The 20,303-nt window shown below is 38.2% G+C and overlaps 1 protein-coding gene across 1 annotated transcript; it reads left to right on the top strand.

Moving 5' to 3' along the window:
• The first annotated feature begins 7,149 nt into the window (after nt 1–7,149).
• On the top strand, nt 7,150–9,739 carry LOC131530883 (E3 SUMO-protein ligase ZBED1-like). The gene is made up of 3 exons (XM_058761377.1): nt 7,150–7,461; nt 8,683–8,993; nt 9,125–9,739. The coding sequence occupies exons 1-3, from the start codon at nt 7,358–7,360 to the stop codon at nt 9,655–9,657; spliced, it is 948 nt and encodes a 315-aa protein (XP_058617360.1). The 5' UTR covers nt 7,150–7,357; the 3' UTR covers nt 9,658–9,739.
• The last annotated feature ends 10,564 nt before the right edge of the window (nt 9,740–20,303 follow it).

Here is a 20,303-nt window from a genome sequence, read left to right as displayed (position 1 = left end):
TATTAGTTAACATAAAAAATAATTATATAAAATGTATTAATGTTAGTTAATGTTAAGTTCAAAATGTACTACTAATACATTCAAATTTAAAGTTTTAGCTGTTAACATTAGCTATAATCTACTGTGAATTAACATGAACATTAAAATTTAATCAACTAACATTAAAAAGATTAATAAATGTTGTAAAAATATATTGTTCATCAACAGTTCATGTTAATTATTAATGCATTAAATAATGTTAACAAATGAGACTTATTGTAAAGTGTTACCAAGCTTAAAATGTGTCATTTGTGTATTGAATTTTCTAAATCAGCCTTGAATTTATTTTAATTTATAATTTATTGTTACCAAGAGAATATTTGTCAGCTAACCAGTTTGCCTAAAGGAGAGGTGATATACTATATCCTCACCAAACAGTATGTTTTTATTTTAAAGGGGTCATGAATTGAGAAATCAAAATTTATTTGATCTTTTGACATGTAAAAGGTCACTGTACACTGTAAAAATGACCATGATTTTAATGGTAAAAAACTGTGAAAATGGTTAATGGTAAGTTCCCCTACTATACAGTGAAAAACTGTATTAGACAAATACTGTTTTTGGAAGTGAAGAAGACTAAATAAATTGACGTTCCCAGAATTCCCTGCGTTGCATTTCAAATTTGATGTTTTTTCTTTGAAAAAAAAAAGTTTCTTCTTAGTTTTTGTCTTATCAGTTATGTTTATTAGGGCTGTATGTTACATCTAATGTTGTTATTTAATGTTTTTTGTAGTGCTGTCAATCGATTAAAAAATTTAATCACGTTAATCACAGTCATGGACTGTGATTAATCATGATTAATCACAAATTTAAAATACTAGGATTTACCAGTAAATGTGTTGAAATAAAGAAATGCATGACAAACTAGTTTAAGGAAACAGAACCTTTCACACTTCCGCCAGGTATGAGACATAATCCTTATTATTCTTTTATCATTATTTTTTTGTTTTTATTCAGCCATTATCAGCCTCTATACTGGCAATAAAACGTTTACCAAGCCACATCACTTCAATTCCTGTATACATTTACCCAAAAGTATTTCTAAATAAATACAACAAAACATTTTCTTGCGACCTTACATGAAGTATTATGACAAAATTCATTATGAAGAAGAATTGGACCTGTTCTTCAGGTGCATTAGAGCTAACATTAACAGGCTGTTGTCATGTTTATTTCTGCTGTGTAAAAGCCTTAACATCTATGCTCTGGCTGAAACTCACGTTGTTTGTGATGTTACAACCGCCTGTCCGTTCTTAAGTTGCCAGGGATACATTCCAAGTATAATACACATTAGTAAAAAGATCTATTTTATTTTTTATTTGTCTATATACACTTTGGGTGGCCGCGGTACATTATAAAAGTAGCCAAAAAAACCGCAACCCACGGCTCTGTAATTTTTCCCATGACTGTATTTTCCAAATAGCCCACTTGTGCCGTTACCCTGGCAACATTGTACCCTCATCGCACAATGATAGATGACCTTCCACGCTGCAATGACGGGAAGAAGTTGGGGTCAAACCTTATCAAACGATTAATTTGCTTAAAAAAAAATATTAACGCATTAAAATGTTTTGATTAATCGCATGCGTTAACGCATTAACGTTGACATCCCTAGTTTATTGCATATTTCAGTGTCACCATGATGGTGTTTAGTGTTTGTGTGAACGACATTGTGCAACTTCTATATATATATATTAGTATTGTAACGTGTGCTGGCTGTCTAAGGAGCGCATGACTCAGGATTAGTCCAATAAAGTCTTTTATTATAATGCACAAAAGCAAACACAAGGAATCGGGGAATTGGGATAGCACAACACGTAGACCAAAATACAAATAATCAAAGGTGTAAAAAGTACTAAAAATTTTTACTCAAGTGAAAGTACAGATACTAGATTAGATTTTACTGAGTAAAAGTAAAAAAGTACAACTTTAAATTGTACTCAAGTATTAAAAAATTAGAAGTACTTTTTTTTCTGACAGACATACAGAAGTTTGATTAAAGGGAGAAAACAAAACAAAATGCAATGGCACAGGTCAAACACATAAATCTAGTGCAGAAACAAAAACAATTAAAATGCAGCACAGCGGAACACACAAAACAAAACAAAAATACAGGGAATGGGATTAAAAGGAAACTCTTTCCACCCTCATGCCATCCCATATATAACTTTCATTTATCAAATGAACACAAATGGAGAGTTTTAGGAAAAAAAAAAAACATCTCTCTTTGTATAATGCAAGTGTATGAACGTCCAAAAATGACACTTCAAAAACTGTGAATATAAAAAAGTGAATATGACAGTAAATCATACAACCCCTGTTGATGAATCAGTGTCTTCTTAAGCAAAATGATAGACATGTGTAAGAAAAAAAATACAAATACTAATATTTTAAACTTGACCGTCTTATTACACTTTGTGTGGTTTCTGAAGTGGTCCTGTCCCCTTATATTATACGGACTAAAAGTCTTTGCTTGTGTTCATCTGAAAAACATAAACATCTGGGACGACATGAGAGTGACAGAACACAAGAATGTGTTGAATAAATGAGGAGAGTCATAGAATTAAAAAATACAACAATAACGTTTTGAAAGGCCACTTTTTTGTGTTGTCTATTCAACGTCACTGTCTAAAAGGATAATTAAACTTTTAATTGTTTATTTGGGGCATTTAGAGTTTTTTCTCAGCAAATATTGATAATTATTTCTGACTAATTAGATTAATTAATGAGCAAATCATGTAATTATTAAGATGAAAAAAAAATTCATTGGCAGTCCTAATTGCTACTCAATGTGTCATATAATGACTTATTATGAATACCAACTTATCCACTAAGAACATCACTAAAAATGACTTGCAATTAATTTAACATACAACGTTCATTTAAACACTTTTTTGGAGATTTGTAACATTTAATTAAAAAAATAAAAATAAATCACTCCCACAAAAATATTACTTGTATTTAAATTATCATCACTGATTTTGTTGGCACTCAATCTTGTGCATTAAGCCAATGTATTACACAGCTAATAGCTCTATCAAAAAAAATAAATAAAATAAGAATAGTGAATAAACTTTTTTTTTTTCCAAGTGCAGCTCCTATCTCTTTGAATGGGGAAACATCAAATTCTCCAAAACTGTTCACTAAGCTTACAATTAAATTTCATATTTGAAATCACCAAAGAAATCTGACAACAACCGTATCATAAATGTTGTTTCTTTTGCTCAAATAGCATTATAAAAAGCTTATTTTTCAGGCTAGATCAGCCAGTGTGCAAGCGCAGTCCTAAACGCACGTCTCAGAACGCTGACTGTTTCTATAGCAACCGGGACTTCTAACGGCAGCTGCAGTGACGCGCTGACTTTACCGATTAGTGATCAGGCTTCCTGCGATTGAGCGGCCATATTGAGCGCTGCATTTTTCCCCATTCAAAACTATATGAGTGACATGTCTTGGGTATTCTATAGTCTTTGGTAATATCCAATACTTTGTGTCAGATTGATGATTTATGACCTGATTTATGACCCTGTCAGTGTTGATTGACAGGTTGTCATATGTCAAATGTGTACATGGTCAGAGTTATGACCTGATTTATGGCTATATGACCCCTCTGTCACCCTGCCTGTCATGTCACCGGGGGCCTGTCACCCCTGACTGACATGACAGTAGGGTGTGTAAATCAAAAGATCAAAACAGATGTTAGATTTGACATTTGATGGATTTATGATGTTTTTACCTCTCACCTGTGCCATGGCGTTTTTATGGAGTTCCTTCCTGACCTGTAGCTAATGTCCAGTCTGGAGGTGTTGGGTTCTTCCTGATTGTGGAAAAATGGCTGAGCAAAGGGTGTGTATTGTCACCTTAACAGGATCAATGTTTGTTTGATCTATACATGTTAATGCATAGTCACCAATTTGTCCCTATCGGCCTGTCTACATCCACCTCTGAATAAGGAGGTGTAAGAAAAAGTGATGAGGACATCGAAGATCTTGATGAAAAATAATATTTTATTACAGCGTAGCAGTGACAAAGTACAAATAGCACTTCGGATTCAGCGAAGTCAGAATTAACCCCCAACATCCTAAGCTCAAACATTTTATACTGTATTACGTTCCTCTTCCCGCTCAACATGTAAATGAAGTTTTGTTTTAAATGTAAATTACGGATAACAATGAAAGTGATAGCCTTCCGTTCCCACATCTTTGGTAGACTTTCAGGTGGGAACAACCAAATGTTAGGATGACAAGATTAAACAGAATCCCTATCATTGTTTCATGTACCCTTTTGGTCAGCAGATGGTTCTTGATGGCCTACTGCCGTTCCCACGCTATAAGTGATGAATTATCACTCCGGAGATACTATTTACATATCTTTTAAATGGAAAGAACTATCACTATGATAATTAGGCTCTTTGTAGGGAAAGGAGTATAGTTTAATACACAATTTGGAGTGAAAGCTGGGTCGAGGCAGACTATAATTTCTTACAAGGTTGTCTGGGGCGTCTGGCTTCCATGTTTGTGTTTTAGGTCAACACGTTTGGTGGATTGGTGTCTAGACACCAGAGCCCAAAGCTTCTCCCCAATCTGTTTCCTTGATGTAGTCGGTGTCCGATATAATAGGTTTGTTAACGGGAATGTGCTTTGTTTGGGGGGTTGGAAGACATCCAGACATATGTCCATGTCAAACCCCTAAACGGTTCAGTTCTGCTTGATCTATATGCTAAATGTTGAAGACATCGTTTTTTTGATTATTTGCAACAATACTGAAATGCTCTGGCAATACAAATGTACAAAATATTACTGGTGCCAATAAAGCACCTAAAAACTGATCATTAAACATCACACTTTCTATATGCTTCTGAAAAGGTGTTATGTTTGGGCATGTTCTTTCTCTGCATGTGTGTATTAGTGATGCGCGGATGGCGGTTGTATCCGCGGGGCCCGCGGGTAATCTGTGGGTCGGGTGGGTCATGTAATAAAAAATACATTCTAATTAATTGCGGGTGGGTCGCGGATGGATGAGATAAATCATTAGTGATGCAAATATTCTCTAAAATATGAACGTGTTTTAAATTCATTTTTTCATCAGGCAGACAGACACACAGATTTAATTTTTGTGTGTGTTCGCCTGTTCCGGAAGTTGCAGTGACAGATACAGTGGCATTCCAGATAAAGTTTGAATGGAGTAAAGCGCGTGTTTATGCTATTAAGTAAGTGTAGACTATAATCTGGCTAAATAATAAATTTTGTTTTTTAATTAAATGTTCATTTAAAAGCTGCCTATTATCATTGTATTAGCCTGTTACCTTTACCCCTTACGGCTCCGACGACGTTTTGTTCCGTCCTTCACGCGGTGCCAAATCACACCAGGTGCGAAGCAACTGGATTCGCGAGACCACGAGATTCTGGGATGCTTCTGAAACGTGCCGCGGCGTGGCTGGTATAATATATATACATATCTATGGGTATAAACACAAGCATTGACTTGACTAGAGCGACCGTGATCAGCTCCAGTGTCCCGCGTCGGAGCCGTAATGCGCGGTGGACGTGATGCGCAGATCAGCTCTCACATCACTGAATCTGCTGTTAAAAATGAACCATCCATTCATCATATCATCGTGCAAAACTAAGAATTAGTTTAATTAGAATCATTGTAATGTGACGATCGGGTGCGGGTCGGGTTGGTTATCTAAATCAGAGAAAAATATAGGTGCGGATGGGTGGCGGGCGGATAATTTATTTGAAGCAGCGGATTCGGGTGACATTTGAGCTCATCCGCGCATCACTAGTGTGTATGCTAACGCCTCTGTAGGATCAGTACAACCTAATCTGTAGGCTGATTAGGTAAACTTATAAGGAGGAATCTTAAGTTAAAAAATATTCAAACCACCAACTATCCACCAAGTCCACCTCACCTATCCATTTACTTCTGACAGTGAAGGTGATTGTGGGGCCTAACTGACAGTGGACGACAGTATCATCTTTGACTTAGTTCACACTGCAGGCTAAAGTGGCCCAAATACTACTTTTTTGCCCAAATGTGACCCATATCTGATTTTCTTATGACAATCTGAACAGCACAAATCCGATTTTTTTCAAATCAGGCCCAGGCCACTTTCATATGTGGTCCTAAATCGGATACATATCCGATGTTTTGCAATGCGACTTCAGTCTGAATGGCCATGTCGCATTTCATGCGATTTTTACATCACTGAAATGCGACAGACGTCACAATTCTGCGCTGGAGGAAATTGTGCTCTCCTTCTTCATAATATTCTTCTTCTTATCACTTCGTTATTTAGGCTCCAATTGTACATTAACTTAAAAATTGCTAAACACACGCTAACACGAGCAGCTTCCATTTTTCTCCCAGGTGGCAGTATTGCGCCTTAACGCTGACACCTGCTGTCAAACAAGAAGAAGACGCAGCGCGCACGCAAGAATCATGTCCTCTGAGCGGGAGAGTGAGAGGCTTTGTCCGCATCCGAAAAAAGTAAGCTCGCCAGTATGGGAGCTTTTCAGCTTCAGAGAAAACAGTTTCTTCTTAGACATCCCAGTTCGCAGAATCTGTCGGGCTACGGTCAGTGCGAAGGGGGGCAACACCACCAACCTTTTTACCCACCTCCGTGTCCATCACCCCGCGGATTACGCCCTTTTACAGAGAGTAAATTGCGATTATTTTATTAATCATGGAATGGGAAATGTTACATGGCTAGTGCATCTGAGGACACAGCCATCACTGAGTCACTAGCCTACTTCATAGCAAATGACATGATGCCCTTTAGAATAGTAGAGAGGCCAGGATTTAATGCACTGATGAAAACAGTTGCTCCAAAATACAAAATCCCAAGATGACAACACTTTTCTGAAAAAGAAATCCCAAACATGTACTTAAAATTTTAATCTGACATTGCCAACACTACGGCTGAAGTCAAACACTTTGCATTTACAACTGATCTCTGGACCAGAAATACTGGACACCCCTATATGAGCTTAACGGTTCATTTCATCACACCAGCATGGGAAATGAAAGCAGCATGTCTAGAGACAGCATTTTTACCTGATGACCACACCAGTGAGAACATTAAAGAGACATTCGAAAACCTAATTAAAGAGTGGGGAATTTGGCAGTCAGCAGTGGAGTGTGTCACTACTGACAATGGCACAAATATGAAGGCTGCATTTAAATCCCTCCCATCGAACTGGCTCAGCTGCTTTGGACATAATTTAAATCTTGCTCTTGGAAAGGCCCTGAAGATTGACCAAGTGAATGCTTCTGTGAGGGCTTGCAGGAGTGTCGTACAAGGATTTAACTACTCATGGAAGTGCTGGAAAAAAAACAAGCAGAACTTAATCTTCCTCAACATACCCTGATCCACGACGTTGTGACTAGATGGGGGTCTACGTACGACATGATTTCTAAGTAGGTTTGAATTTCTTGTGCATGGCAATAATCCTGTTCATTTAATTATTTTGTCAGTGTCAACTCAGCATAAGCTTTGTTATGCTTAAGTTAGTGACGTATTGTAAAGTATGGTGACCCATACTCGAAATTAGTGCTCTGCAACACACACACACACACACACACACACACACACACCTCCAGTGCCCGGGGAGCAATTAGGGGTTACAAGCCCGACTCCCTAACCATTAGGCCACAACTACCCCTTAACCTTTTGAGCGGTACGGTCCCACATATGGGATTTAGAACGTTCGGTGACGTGGCATAACTGCCAAATTCAAACTGCGTTTTCGCGCTTTGTCTGACGCTGAGATGCAGCTGCAGTTGTCATATAATCGCATCTATGCAGTGTTTTTAACCACATAATGTTTATTTTATGCTTTAGACATTTAAATACACATAAGTACTAGTAAAACAATACATTTAGAGTTCGTAAAATACACTCAGATGTTTATGGAAGCAGCAATAACAATCCATTCAAATATAATTTTCAGACGTGTTTTATTAAGATCAAATACACATAGTGTAAGTAACTATAAAGTTATCTCTATTCTTCTCCCATCTCACCCGCCACTTACTTGCATGTATTTTGCGAGAAATTGATGAATTTACGTGATGTAAATCCGACTGACAGGACTCTCTGAACTGCAGCGCGAACAAACATGGCGGCGCCCATCTCACATTACAGATCACGATCAAGATCATTTAGAACTGTTTTTAAACGATAAAACACACTCATTTGCACATATTTGTGAATCGGAATATCAGATAGTTGATTATATGGTAAGCAAGTTTATGAATATTTTGAATAAAAAAGGAAAAACGAAATAAAAGCGATACATCTGTCATACAGTGTTATTGTGGGCGCGGTGTGTCACGTGACAATCATGACGCGTCGCCATGGAAACATTAAGGGGAAACGTTCTAAAATAACGGTCGCCTAAAAAAAACTCACTCTGGGGGGACTGCTGGAATATTTTAAACTCACCACTGAAAAGGTTAAAAGGCAAAGGGTGATAAAGAAATGCTTTAGTTTTACAAATTCACTTGCCTTTTCTCACTCTCAGACCCACGCACGCACGCACGCACACACGCACACACACACACGCTGGATGCTTCTCAGCAAGCCTGTTGTGTAGATTAGGAACATTTTTCTAACTTTATTTAATATAATGTTTGCAGATTTGTTGAACAACATGCTGCCGTGACAGCAACTCTCATGGCTGACAGAAATACCAGGCATCTTGTGCTAAGGGGGACATACATCTCTACACTTGAGGACAAATGTAAGGTGCTGAAGCCACTCAGAACCTTTACTGATTCCCTGGCTGCAGAGACCTGTATCACAATCTCATCCCTGAGGCCTGTCCTTCAGCATCTGACTGAATCCATCCTGGCAGAAAAGGATGATGACAGCAGCCTTGTGAGGAGCATGAATCATGCAATCTGCAAGAACTTACAAGAGCGGTATGAGGATTCTAATATGGCTAATGGTGAGTAGGCCGGTACCACACATTTCTCCAACCTCACCTTATTCATAGTCTTATATAATTACTACTCATCATGACTGATTGTGTTTTTTGAGCTCCGTTAATAATTCATTTTCTCTTTGGTTCATCTACAGTGATGAACATGGCCTGCGTACTTGACCCCCGCTTCAAGTTGAACTTCATGGAAGAGGCAGATTCAAACAAAAGACAGCTAGAGCAGCATCTCACGCAGGAGTCTTCTGACAATGTAGGTAACACTTCTACACTCTCACAGGAGTCTTCTGCCAGAGGAGAATGTGAAGATGAGGGGACCAGTATCTCTATCCCTGAGGCCCCAAAAGGCTTGGCTGGTATTCTCAAAATGATAACAATGAAAAAACATGAGAACAGACAATCAGCAGACATGGTAAAATCTACACCAGCATTTCAAGAAGTTTCTGCATACACAGCCTTGCCCACTATTTCTGTGGATAAAGACCCACTGCAGTGGTGGAAAGACAATGAGGAGGAGTTTCCAAGGTTGGCAAAACTGGTGGTTCCCACCACCAGTGTTGCATCAGAAAGACTTTTCAGTTCTTCAGGAAACATTCAGACAGTGTTTCGCTCCAGTTTAAAACCAGAGAAACTTAACATGCTTGTCTTCCTTCACAAAAATTTGCCATATTGAGAATGTAAGAAGTGAAAATGCATGTGCCCTGTTTATCTGTCTCCTTATGTTCGTTGCATGGGTAAAAAAGAAAAACTAAATAAACAAAGCAAAAAATAATTTGACTGATAAAGTTTTTTCCCCAAAGGTTTCTATAGATATCGCGATTTATATTATGAGATATCGTGAATTATTTTGGCCACAATAACCGTGGTGTTAAAAATCGAATATCGTGACAGCCCTAGTTCACATCAAGGATGATAACACTAAAGATAACGATAAAGATGAGTGTGCTTAGAATAAACAGATGAACATAGTTATCTTTAAAGTTATCGCTCTTGGTCAGAACGGGCCTTAACCCTTAATAATCATATTAGGCCATTTTGCAAGTCCTGTTTTTTTCTGTCTCCAAATTTAAGACCTCTTGAAAACATAACTAAGGCTTTTTTCATTCCATTTAATATATTTAAGACTTTTAATGGACTTAAATTTGATCAAACTGAATTTAAGACCAATGTGGAGACTAAAGCCCAATTTATACTTCTGCGTCGCAGAGATGCACAGGCTTGCGCCGTAACCTACGCCGTACCTGACGTGTGCCTCTCCAAAAATCTAACAGCGCGTCAATTCTACGCAGATCGCAAGCGCTGTGATTGGTCTGCTAGAACCCCTCCCTCCGTATGTACTTGAGTTATGTGTGCGTTTATGAGCATTGTAATATAGTTTAATGTTACACCTTCTTATTTAAAATAAAACAAAGCAAAGAACAAGTGTCTTATCCTTTATTATACTACATAGCATTATACATCACTAGTTGTCTGCGACAAACAATGTTGATCTGCCGTGGTACACGTCCTTGTGGAGATTGAAAGAAACCCATCTTCTGTTCTGTTGTTGTCTCCTTTTTGTAGTTTTAAATAATGATTTAATGAATTTATATTTATTTGCCGCTGTCACGGCTATGCTTCTCCGCCTAGCCGCTTCTTCTTCAGCTTTTGCCGTGGTACTGCGGGATACACCAGCAACATGCCCGTGGACACTGCAGACTAGCGGTCCGCATGTATACTGCACATCGACGCAGAAGTATAAATGAAAACCGAAGCACAGCTTACGGCATTGAGGCTACGGCGTAGGTCCGACGCAGAAGTATAAATTGGGCTTTACCATGCACATATTGGAGCCTGGTGTCTCTAAATGAGTTTTTTTGTTGTTGTTGTTCATGCTGATCTTTCGGTCTCCTACTGAACAGTTCATCTGAGAAGCCGGCTCAGTGGTTAGAGTACAGCCCAGCATCCTAATATATGCCTCAACTGATGCTCCTCCAACAGCAAAACAGCCAGCCTATAAGTGTATCAGGAACATATTTGCAAAAAACATGGATAGGTTACAAATAAATGTCATGGGAATGTAGTTTTCGTGTTGAATGAAAAACATGCTTTTGTCAATAAAAAAATAAATAAAAAAATCTTAATGTAAATTACCATCACACATCTGTCATCTTCACTTTGAAGAATCCGCTCTGATAGCTGCGTCTCATGATGAAACCCCAGACCTCCAGACACTAGTTCAGCCAGTATTACAGTCACTTCAGAATAAGCAATGGGAAAGTAGTTTGAGAAAAAAAAAAAACAGTATATCAACAACTTCTATGATACACAGCCTTAATTTTTCACAACCCTTAGTGTAGAGTTTTTCAGCTCCAGTCCTCAGGCCCCCCTCCCAGAATGTCACAGCACAACCAGGTGTTTTAATTAGTGAGACGTCTAAAACATTCTGGGAGGGGGGCCTGAGGACGGGAGATGAGACTATGCCTCTTTTACTATTTACTGCTGCAGCTTAAATAAATAGCTTAAAAAGCATCTTATTTCCCTTAAAAAAATAAAAAATTGTATGAACATTAAGATGCTTTAAGACATGTATTTTATACATTTAATAATGACTTGCCTTTTATTATCAACCTTGATCCAGGAGATTCCATCCTCTGATCTAGATTTAAAAAGGTAAAAGTAAAAATTAAGAGTCTGCAACACCTGTCACAGGTAACAATCAACGGAAATTCATTCTTACCTGATGTGAGCAAACCAAGGAAATGTCCCTCTGATGGGCCTACAAAAAGGGAAAAATGAAGAATGAAAAACATAGCTATTAGGTTAACCAAATGAAGAGCTCTTTTCCAAAATGCTATAAATCCATTTGAATACTTTTTTTTTTTACCTAGACCCATATATTTTGTTAATATTCAATTTATCCTGTTAAAATGGTCTGTTAGCTCAGTCTGAACATGTTAAACAATGATTGTTAAATGAAACAACAATATTGTCGATTATAAATTCAAAGTATATTTTTATTTTTTTCAAAACGCTACAAATCCATCCTGAAGTATGGCCCTGTCCTGGTCAACCTTCTTTGGTCTTTCATAAAACTTGTTGAAATTCATCATCAGGTCGTCCGGTGACAGCTTCTCGGCCTGACAGAAACCGGTCGCACCAGCCTTGTGTTGACATTCCACAGTGGGTATTAACGGTACCTTCTTTTTTTTTGTTGTTTTTTGTGATTTTCTTTGTCCAGTCGGCGTTTTCTACCCCCAGGTGTAGGTCTCACTGGCTCATCCAGGCCATCAAAAGTGTTATTAGAGTTTAAAGCACTCATTTTGAACACTGAGCAGAAACAAACGCTTCAAAGCGTCGCCATGTTGGATTGCATCGAACGAATTCTGATTGGTCGAGAGGACATATCACATTTAGGCTAAAAACAGGTTTGGCGCTTATAGTGGTTTGGAAAGGAACTGCATCTTGCAGTACATTTTAAACAAGTAAATACAGCGATTTGGCATGAAACATTGATGGAGCAGTGAATAGGTTCAGTACACAGCAAAATGGCATGACAAACTCTTTTTTTATTTATTTGGTGTTTATCGCGTTTTGGAAAAGAGCTCTTCAAATATTGGTTGTAATTGGTTGCGTGTCTTCTTTACTGTTCTACTGGAGAAAAAAAAAGTCACCCACACCTTGGATGACCTGAGGGTGAGTAAATTAACAGCAAATTTTCATTTTGGGGTGAACTATCCCTTTAAGGTGTGTCACAGGTGTACAGTAAAACAAAAGTAATATATAAAATTGTTCACATGACATAAAAATTACACAAAATCAAACAATGCAAGGTTTTCCCTCCCACGAAATTCAAATAAGGTCGATGGCACGAATAAGTTTGTAGAATTGTTTTTTTTATCTTCAAGAAGAAAAGTCAAAATTGCGATCAGCCTGCATGTGCTGTCACACACAGTGTTCAAACACAAACATTACACTCTCACTATTGTGTCTGGTAGGGTTTGGTGGAAAAACAAAGTGAAATATATTTAATGAAAAATCTTACCTTCAGGGTTTCTGCAGGGTTTAGTCAGTCAAATTTAAGACTTTTTAAGACCTTTTTATGACCATTATGATTGAAATTTATGACTACACGAATTACGAAAAATAACTTTTTTTTATTGACTTTAATTGAAGGTAACAAGTTTTATTATTTAAAGGTTCCATTTTCTTAAGGGTAACAAACTGAAGGCTCCCTTTTCTTAAGTGTCAAGAACACAGGAACAACACTTAACAATTGTAAATTGTAACATTGTAAAGTAACAATTATTTTATGGCATTACTTTCCAAAGTCAGTCAGTCAGTCAGTGTCTGTCTACATTTTTCTCAGTTCGACCCCTTTAACGGTGATCTCCTCCTCAACCTTTTTCAGCTCAGCCAATTTTTCCTTGCTTGCCCGCCTGAGGGCGTTTGACTTTGAAAGGAGCTGGGCCATCTTTGACCCTGATTTGCCCTCCGCTTCCTCTGCCAGCATGTCGGCCTCTCTGGCGAGACAGGTGGAAACCTCTTGAACAGTGGTTTTCTTTCTCTTAAGGTCGGTCAAATACTCCTCTGCCAGCTTTCTTTTCTGTGTCCGTGCTTCACTCTCCTTCCTTGCACGCTGCTGATCAAGGAAAATGCGGTACCTCGACCTGGCTGCACCCACCGATACCAGCAGTTCTTTTGTGAGGGGAACTTTGGTCACCCCACCGTGCAAATGTACATAATCACACACAAGTCTATGTGCAACCATTGTCTCTTCCTGCATATTGTCAGTCTCAACCTCCTTGTTCACAGAGAACCCCCTTTCAACTGAAGCTTGCCCATGAGAAAGGAGGAGCAGCTTCTGGCAAAATGCCCAAGCCACTGGATAGGCACGGCTTAACCAGCCGCACAAGAAGGTGTCCAGCCGTTTTACCATTGGCTGGAAGGAGAGAAACTCTTCATTCCTACACTCAAGAGTCAGGAGAGCCTCAAACTGTTGTAGAATGACATCCCCTAAAAAAACAAAACATGTTACAAAGGGTATATTGATCCACTTTAACCTCTATAAAGACTACAATAACATTTGGTTATGATGGTTTAAATTCAGGGTTTTCCCTAAGATTTCAAAGGGCATAGAAACTCCACTAAACTCAGATAAATACAATTTTAAACTCATGACCAGAAAATGAGTTAATCTGCAACACCTGCATGATCGCTCATCCAGTTTGTTTTGTTGATTACTGTTGTCAGGATACCTTTCCATTTGAGACTAAGCTACCATCTGATTTTTACATTTATTTTCTCAAATGTGTTACACTTATTAGGTTTCTGTGCTTCCTAAAAACACTTAGGTGATGCACCTAAACTTCATATTGTAAGCACGGAAAACCCTATGTAAAATAATCCTAAATCATGAGCCACTGCACACAGAACAGGTGCAGGACCATTACAAGAGGAAATGACAAAAGCTAGAGATCCACGCTAAAAAATGCCCTGATGGGAAAAAAAGAGAAAAGGTATATAAATGGAGCAAATGTCTGCAAGATGGCAGTTATGTATAATGCTGTAAACACAGTCTAATAAACACTTAGAGTGTAATTCAGCGTGGTACTCTAACTTTGGTCAAAGCCCCTTCCAGAACTACTCCTACCAGCAGATACACCTCCTGCCAGCTGCTTGGCCTGTAGAAAGGTCTGCACCAGACTTTTAATTTGTTCCTTACACCTGTCTGGGTCTCTGAACATGTTAGAGGGGTCCAGACAGGCCATCTGCCTAACAGTGGCGTATTTAAGTGGGCTCTTCTCCTGCAATTTTCTGACTATATTAGTCAGCCCCTGCATGCAGTCCCTTCTAAACTCAAGGACCTTGAGATCTGATATTTTAGTGTCCTGAAGAGGGATGTACAATAAAAACACAAGTAAGTAGAATGTACAACACAATGATTCCTGCTTCTTGTATCCTGACCACAATTTCTAAAATTACTTCAACAACAAAATTGACCACAATACTTTCAGGGCTTTCTCTGCACCAAGGCCGATGTCAATTTTCTGTGGGAGGAGCAAGTTCTTCTTCTCACACAAGTCCAGCTTGGTGAGCTGTAGTTTTGTAATGTCCTGCAGGACTTCTCGCTTCACAAACCGCCTCAGTACACTCTGTCAGAAGAAAATTCCAGATGAAAAATGTAAGTGCCCTACATCCATATTTTTCATGCAGTAATGTCACAGTTTTAACAAATGTAGGAGCCTATTTTTGTTCAGATTCAGTAATCAATGTTATCTTATGCGGTGCATTTCAGTTTTAAATATTTTGGTTTGGATTGTTTGCATTTGTGAATTTACTTTATTCATATATGCCATTTTGATAAATATTCTGTATTTTACATTGAAAATATGTACTATTTCAAAATTGTGTACTGGCTCTTTAAGAATAGCGTCAGTTAAGTCTGGTAGCAGCAGAGTCGCACAGTTTTTTTACCGCATCCGTGAGATTTTGAGATTTAGGATTATATTTGTTTATTTTATTTAATTTGTTTGTTTTATCTCTGAGCCATGATTAAAGCAATATATTGAATCAGAGAACGGATTACGTGGATTGCTTTATTGGTCACGGAGCGAGTAAAACAGAAACTGAAACTAAGATGCGCACTCACAACAAGGTTGAAGAATTTCATCCATTAAACACAGTGTACATAATACATCATACTCATACACATATCTAATACATCATAGTAGCTGAGGAGCCAGACAAGCACACAAGTTATTTTTAAATTATCTTCATCAACTTCATCAAAGGAATGGCATCACTGGCTCATCCGTCTGGTACCTCTTCAGGAAGGGCTCAAAGGTACGGGCGATGGTCGTGAAAAAATGCAACGTTGCCAAGATCAGGGGATCCTTTTGAGCGGCCTCTATTGTATCATACGAGCCTGTACCAGGGTTTGGCAGCTCCTTTCTTTTCATTGCATCCACATACAGCTGAAGTGAAGGCCAGACCTCCAGAGCTCTCTCTACCACAGGCAGGTTCTCCAACCATCGATGGCCACAGAATGATAGCGGGAACACTGATGACTTTGTGACTGTCACATAGTCTTCCCTCCTCGCTGGAACGTTGTTGAAGAGTGTGTGCATTGATCTTAACAGCTTTTCCACCTGCCACATGGAGAAACCTGCCTTGAACGCGTTGTGCAGAGTATGAAGCCCACAGCTGCCCACGGACACCAGCTGAGCACCCCCATACATTTCATTTAAGTCGGATTGGAGAAGCTCAAAGAACTTAAAATTTACATTGGGCCCATCCATTGATACGGAGACCAGCCTGCTGAGATTCAGCTGCTCCACACACTCCTTGAGGGAAAACAATAAAAAGATGAGGATAAATAAATATACCACTTAATTGATAACATACACACATGCACATACACACCAACACAGTCTCATCCCAACTCGTCACATATTAACGCTTGGTCAAGACCCTTTGGCGTCGTTTTTTGACGCACAGGGTCCTCCATTGCTTTAAATAAGAAACCCTTAGCGTCAATATGCCGACGCAAAAGGCTTATCGTCATGATTAAATTATATATTGGGCAATAATATTGCTATTATTGCATATATGTTGGGGTTTTATTTACATTACACTATTTACACATTTATGAGCACGTAACCCAACCCCTGCCCCTAAACCTACCATTTGTCAATAAAGCACAAGATACAACAGGCAGATGCAACTACCGTCATAATAAATTTTTTTTTTTAATAATATTCCAAGTCTTTCGAGGCAAAACGATTTATTTGTGAAAGGAATAGACGAGATCGCCGTCTCCGTCCGCCCTAAAGCTCTTAATGTGTGCTGTCTCTGTGTGCGAATTCAAAAAATGCCCAGAAGTAGCCTTGCGTTAGCAATTGGCTCTTGTGTGTCTCGTGACCAATTGCATCATTTTGTTGTGAAATGCCATTGGCTCTTGAGTATCTCGTGACCGTGACCGTGACCGATTGCGTCATGCTACGGGAGTATCATTTTGAATGAGATGTGAGCACGTTAGCGGAGCGGGATCATTTTCAGCGATTAAAACCTTATGTTTTGCTCTCTTCTTCGCATAAAGATATCGTATGGCTTCAGAAGACTTGGAATGCAACACGACATGTTTGTAATGCATTTATAATGCTTATTTATGGTTGTTTTTTGCAATAAATACCTGTGACTGCACTTATATTTGCCTGTGTGTTTTATATTGTTCAGAGGTGGGTAGGTTTAGGGTATGGGTGGGGTTAGGTGCTCCAATGAAAGTAAACATTTATATAAAATGATTTATATTTTTTACAAATGCATGCAAACCATTAAATTAAGAAAACAACTGAAAACAATGGAGGACCCTTCACGTAGAAAAGTGACGCTAAAGGGGTACCTTGAGCGTCATAAAGCGACGCCAAAACGGTCCTGACCACGCGTCAATATGTGACGAGTTGGGATGAGACTGTGTTGTACACACACACTTTTGCACTTTTCTACTTCAAGTTCAAGTAAGTATCACCATGTTTGACTAGGCCTGCATGTCTGTTTCTATCAAGTATATCCATGTAGGCTGTTTCTGAAAATACACCCACGCCATGCAGTTGATAAAACAAATTAAACAATTTAGATTACATTGGGATAGTTCTTTTTCTATTTTCTCAAAACAGTATGGCTAGAGTGGGGCAGAGTAGAGACCATTACATGATATCGCGGTTTCCCTACTCTCCAAATTGGTTTGAATGAATGGATCAAACACATGTTTTAGGCTATTCATAGTCGTAGGTTTGCAGATTAAATTATTTCAAATATTACATGCAGCATTAGAAATCACATTTGTTTAAAGATTAAACTTGAATTACTTACTTTAAAGTGCTTTAGCAAATCCTGGGCTGTGGAATGGCCAATGAAGTGTGATCCCAGGTACCGGGAATGCACCTTGTCGTCATCCCAGAACCGAACGTGTATTTCCAGCTGTTTCTTCTTGCTTGTGTGATTTAAGCTTTCTGACTTTGCATGCGACTGTAAGGATTTTATGCCTAAATTAGACAGCTCCAACGCCTTCTTACACAGTGTGCAATAGGCTTGATGCCGATTGTTTGCGACGGGCTTGAGCCAACTACTAAACGCACTGTCTTCGAGCCATAGCCCGTTAAATGTACACTTTCCCATTGTGATAGACCGGGAGATTTCAGTTAAACTAAGCAGTGACTCAACGAAATACAGTAATAAGCTGAGAGATGAGCTGAGGAGACAGTACCTCTTGCGAACATAGACTGTAGGCCTAGGCTACATTAGAACATTGGCAGTGAAGCTTGGGAGTTGGGAGTTCGCGCGGGTTTCTGTTAAAGTCCTTCCGACAAGTCTGTTTGCTGCACTGCCACATGGGCCTTGTAGTTCTGGAATGCTGTGATACCACCCAGATTCCTCAGACAGAACTACAACAGGCGAAACGAATGAATGCTGCCACCAGCGCATTTTCAGGGGGGAAAAAAGCGATGGTAGAACCAATGAATGAACAAGCATATCAATTTAAGACGTGGCTAAATGTAATTTATGACCTTGTATGGAAAATCCGGATGTTTTTATGACTTTTTATGGCCTAAAATTCTTATTATTAAATTTAAGACGTTTTATGACTTTTTATGACTCCGTGGAAACCATGTACCTTGGCCGTTCGTTGGTCTGGACGGCGCGCGTTCATGTGACTCGTCGCAGACTCGCAGTTCACTCGGACTTGTCCAGAAAAACACATAAGTTGTATCGGAAGATGAATAGTGAAATATACGCGAAATGAAATCACTACTACTACTTTTCTCTGAGGTAAATCCGTTGTGTTCGTAGCTAAGTAAAGGATCAACATCTGTCAACTGGCGTCATATAAATGAACTCTCTGTAAAGAAAGTAAGTTAAGTTACAAGGATTTTATTATTTCTATGCGTTATGTTTTATGTCAAGTTTTTTTTAGTAATCTTTTATTACTTACCTCAAAAAAACAAACAAAAAAAAAACACTTTGCTGTTACCCTTTAGGCCTGGTCTCCCTCCGTTTCGCATTTGAAATCTGTTATCCCGCGCTTTGATTTGATTGGCGGTTGGCAGCCAGCTTTAAACTGCATTACTGCCACCTAATGGACTGGATTGTGGTGCGTGAAAAAAACCCTCTGAATTCTCTCTATTCTCCTTAGGTAATTCATTAAATGTATGTAAATTCCACATGATTTAAATCTAATAATTATAATGAATATATAAATTATAAATAATATAAATGATTATAATTTAAATGTTTAATTGTAGATTAAAAATATTTGGATTTAAAAATAAAAATGTTTAATTTAAGTTAATGAACTGGATGACCACAAGAATTATAAGGACATTCATTGGAGCATTTAGTCATTATCAGTCTCTGGCTGAATGTACTCCTCTAGCTAGCCAAAAACATGTAATGAACACATTAATTACTAATGTAAAAACATTACCACTACTGCTGCTGCTGCTAATAATAATAATATTCAGCTGGTTTATCTGAGTTCTATCTAATGGTCACAGTTCTTTGTTAATCCACACACCCAGCAGACAGTTTTATTTAACGGTGCTGCTAGTGGTGACAAGTTTTCAAAATTTACAGAATTTATTGTTTGATGAGCATGTGCTCACTACAATTCAGGAAAATGTACCATATTTATGTGCTGAATGAGGGATTGACAGTCTAAAATTTCACCAGTGAAATGCTGACCAAAAATCAACATTGATTCAATATTTGTCTTTTCAACACTGAAAAGCATTGAATTATCAACATTTATCCAATATTATTTAGCACTGAATTTTCAACCTCAACCAAAATGATGATTCTGATGGAATTTCAACATTGAATCAATGTCACCTTGCTATATGTATCTGTGCTTTATAATGTATTACTGTTTCAAATTAAATAAACTTTAGATTTGTTTAAGTAAACTGTTTTGGGGTTTCCTTTAGACTGATAATGATATCTATATTTGATCAAAACAAAATATTTGATCTGGTTATTAAAACATGAGAAACTCCTTCAACATGGTATGTGTAAGCATTTTGAATGAATGAAATGCTTAGACAGCAATATCAACTATAAAAACGTTTTTTCTCTCTTCAAAAAGTTTTCTCTTCAGTCCTTTTTTTCTCACTTCAGAAACTTTTTTCCGCCTTCGAAAACTTTTTTTTTTCTCTCTCTCTGCAAGAGGCAACATGAGAGAAAAAAAATTATGGCTTGCTAATATTAGAATGCCATACCAACCTCAGCCACCAGGTACAACTATAGCATGAAATCTAATGCTAAAACTGTTTTCTCTGTTCC

This window comes from Onychostoma macrolepis, chromosome 22 (assembly GCF_012432095.1).
Source record: "Onychostoma macrolepis isolate SWU-2019 chromosome 22, ASM1243209v1, whole genome shotgun sequence".
Classification (NCBI taxonomy): domain Eukaryota; kingdom Metazoa; phylum Chordata; class Actinopteri; order Cypriniformes; family Cyprinidae; genus Onychostoma; species Onychostoma macrolepis.
This window is presented reverse-complemented; position numbering and strand designations above follow the sequence as displayed.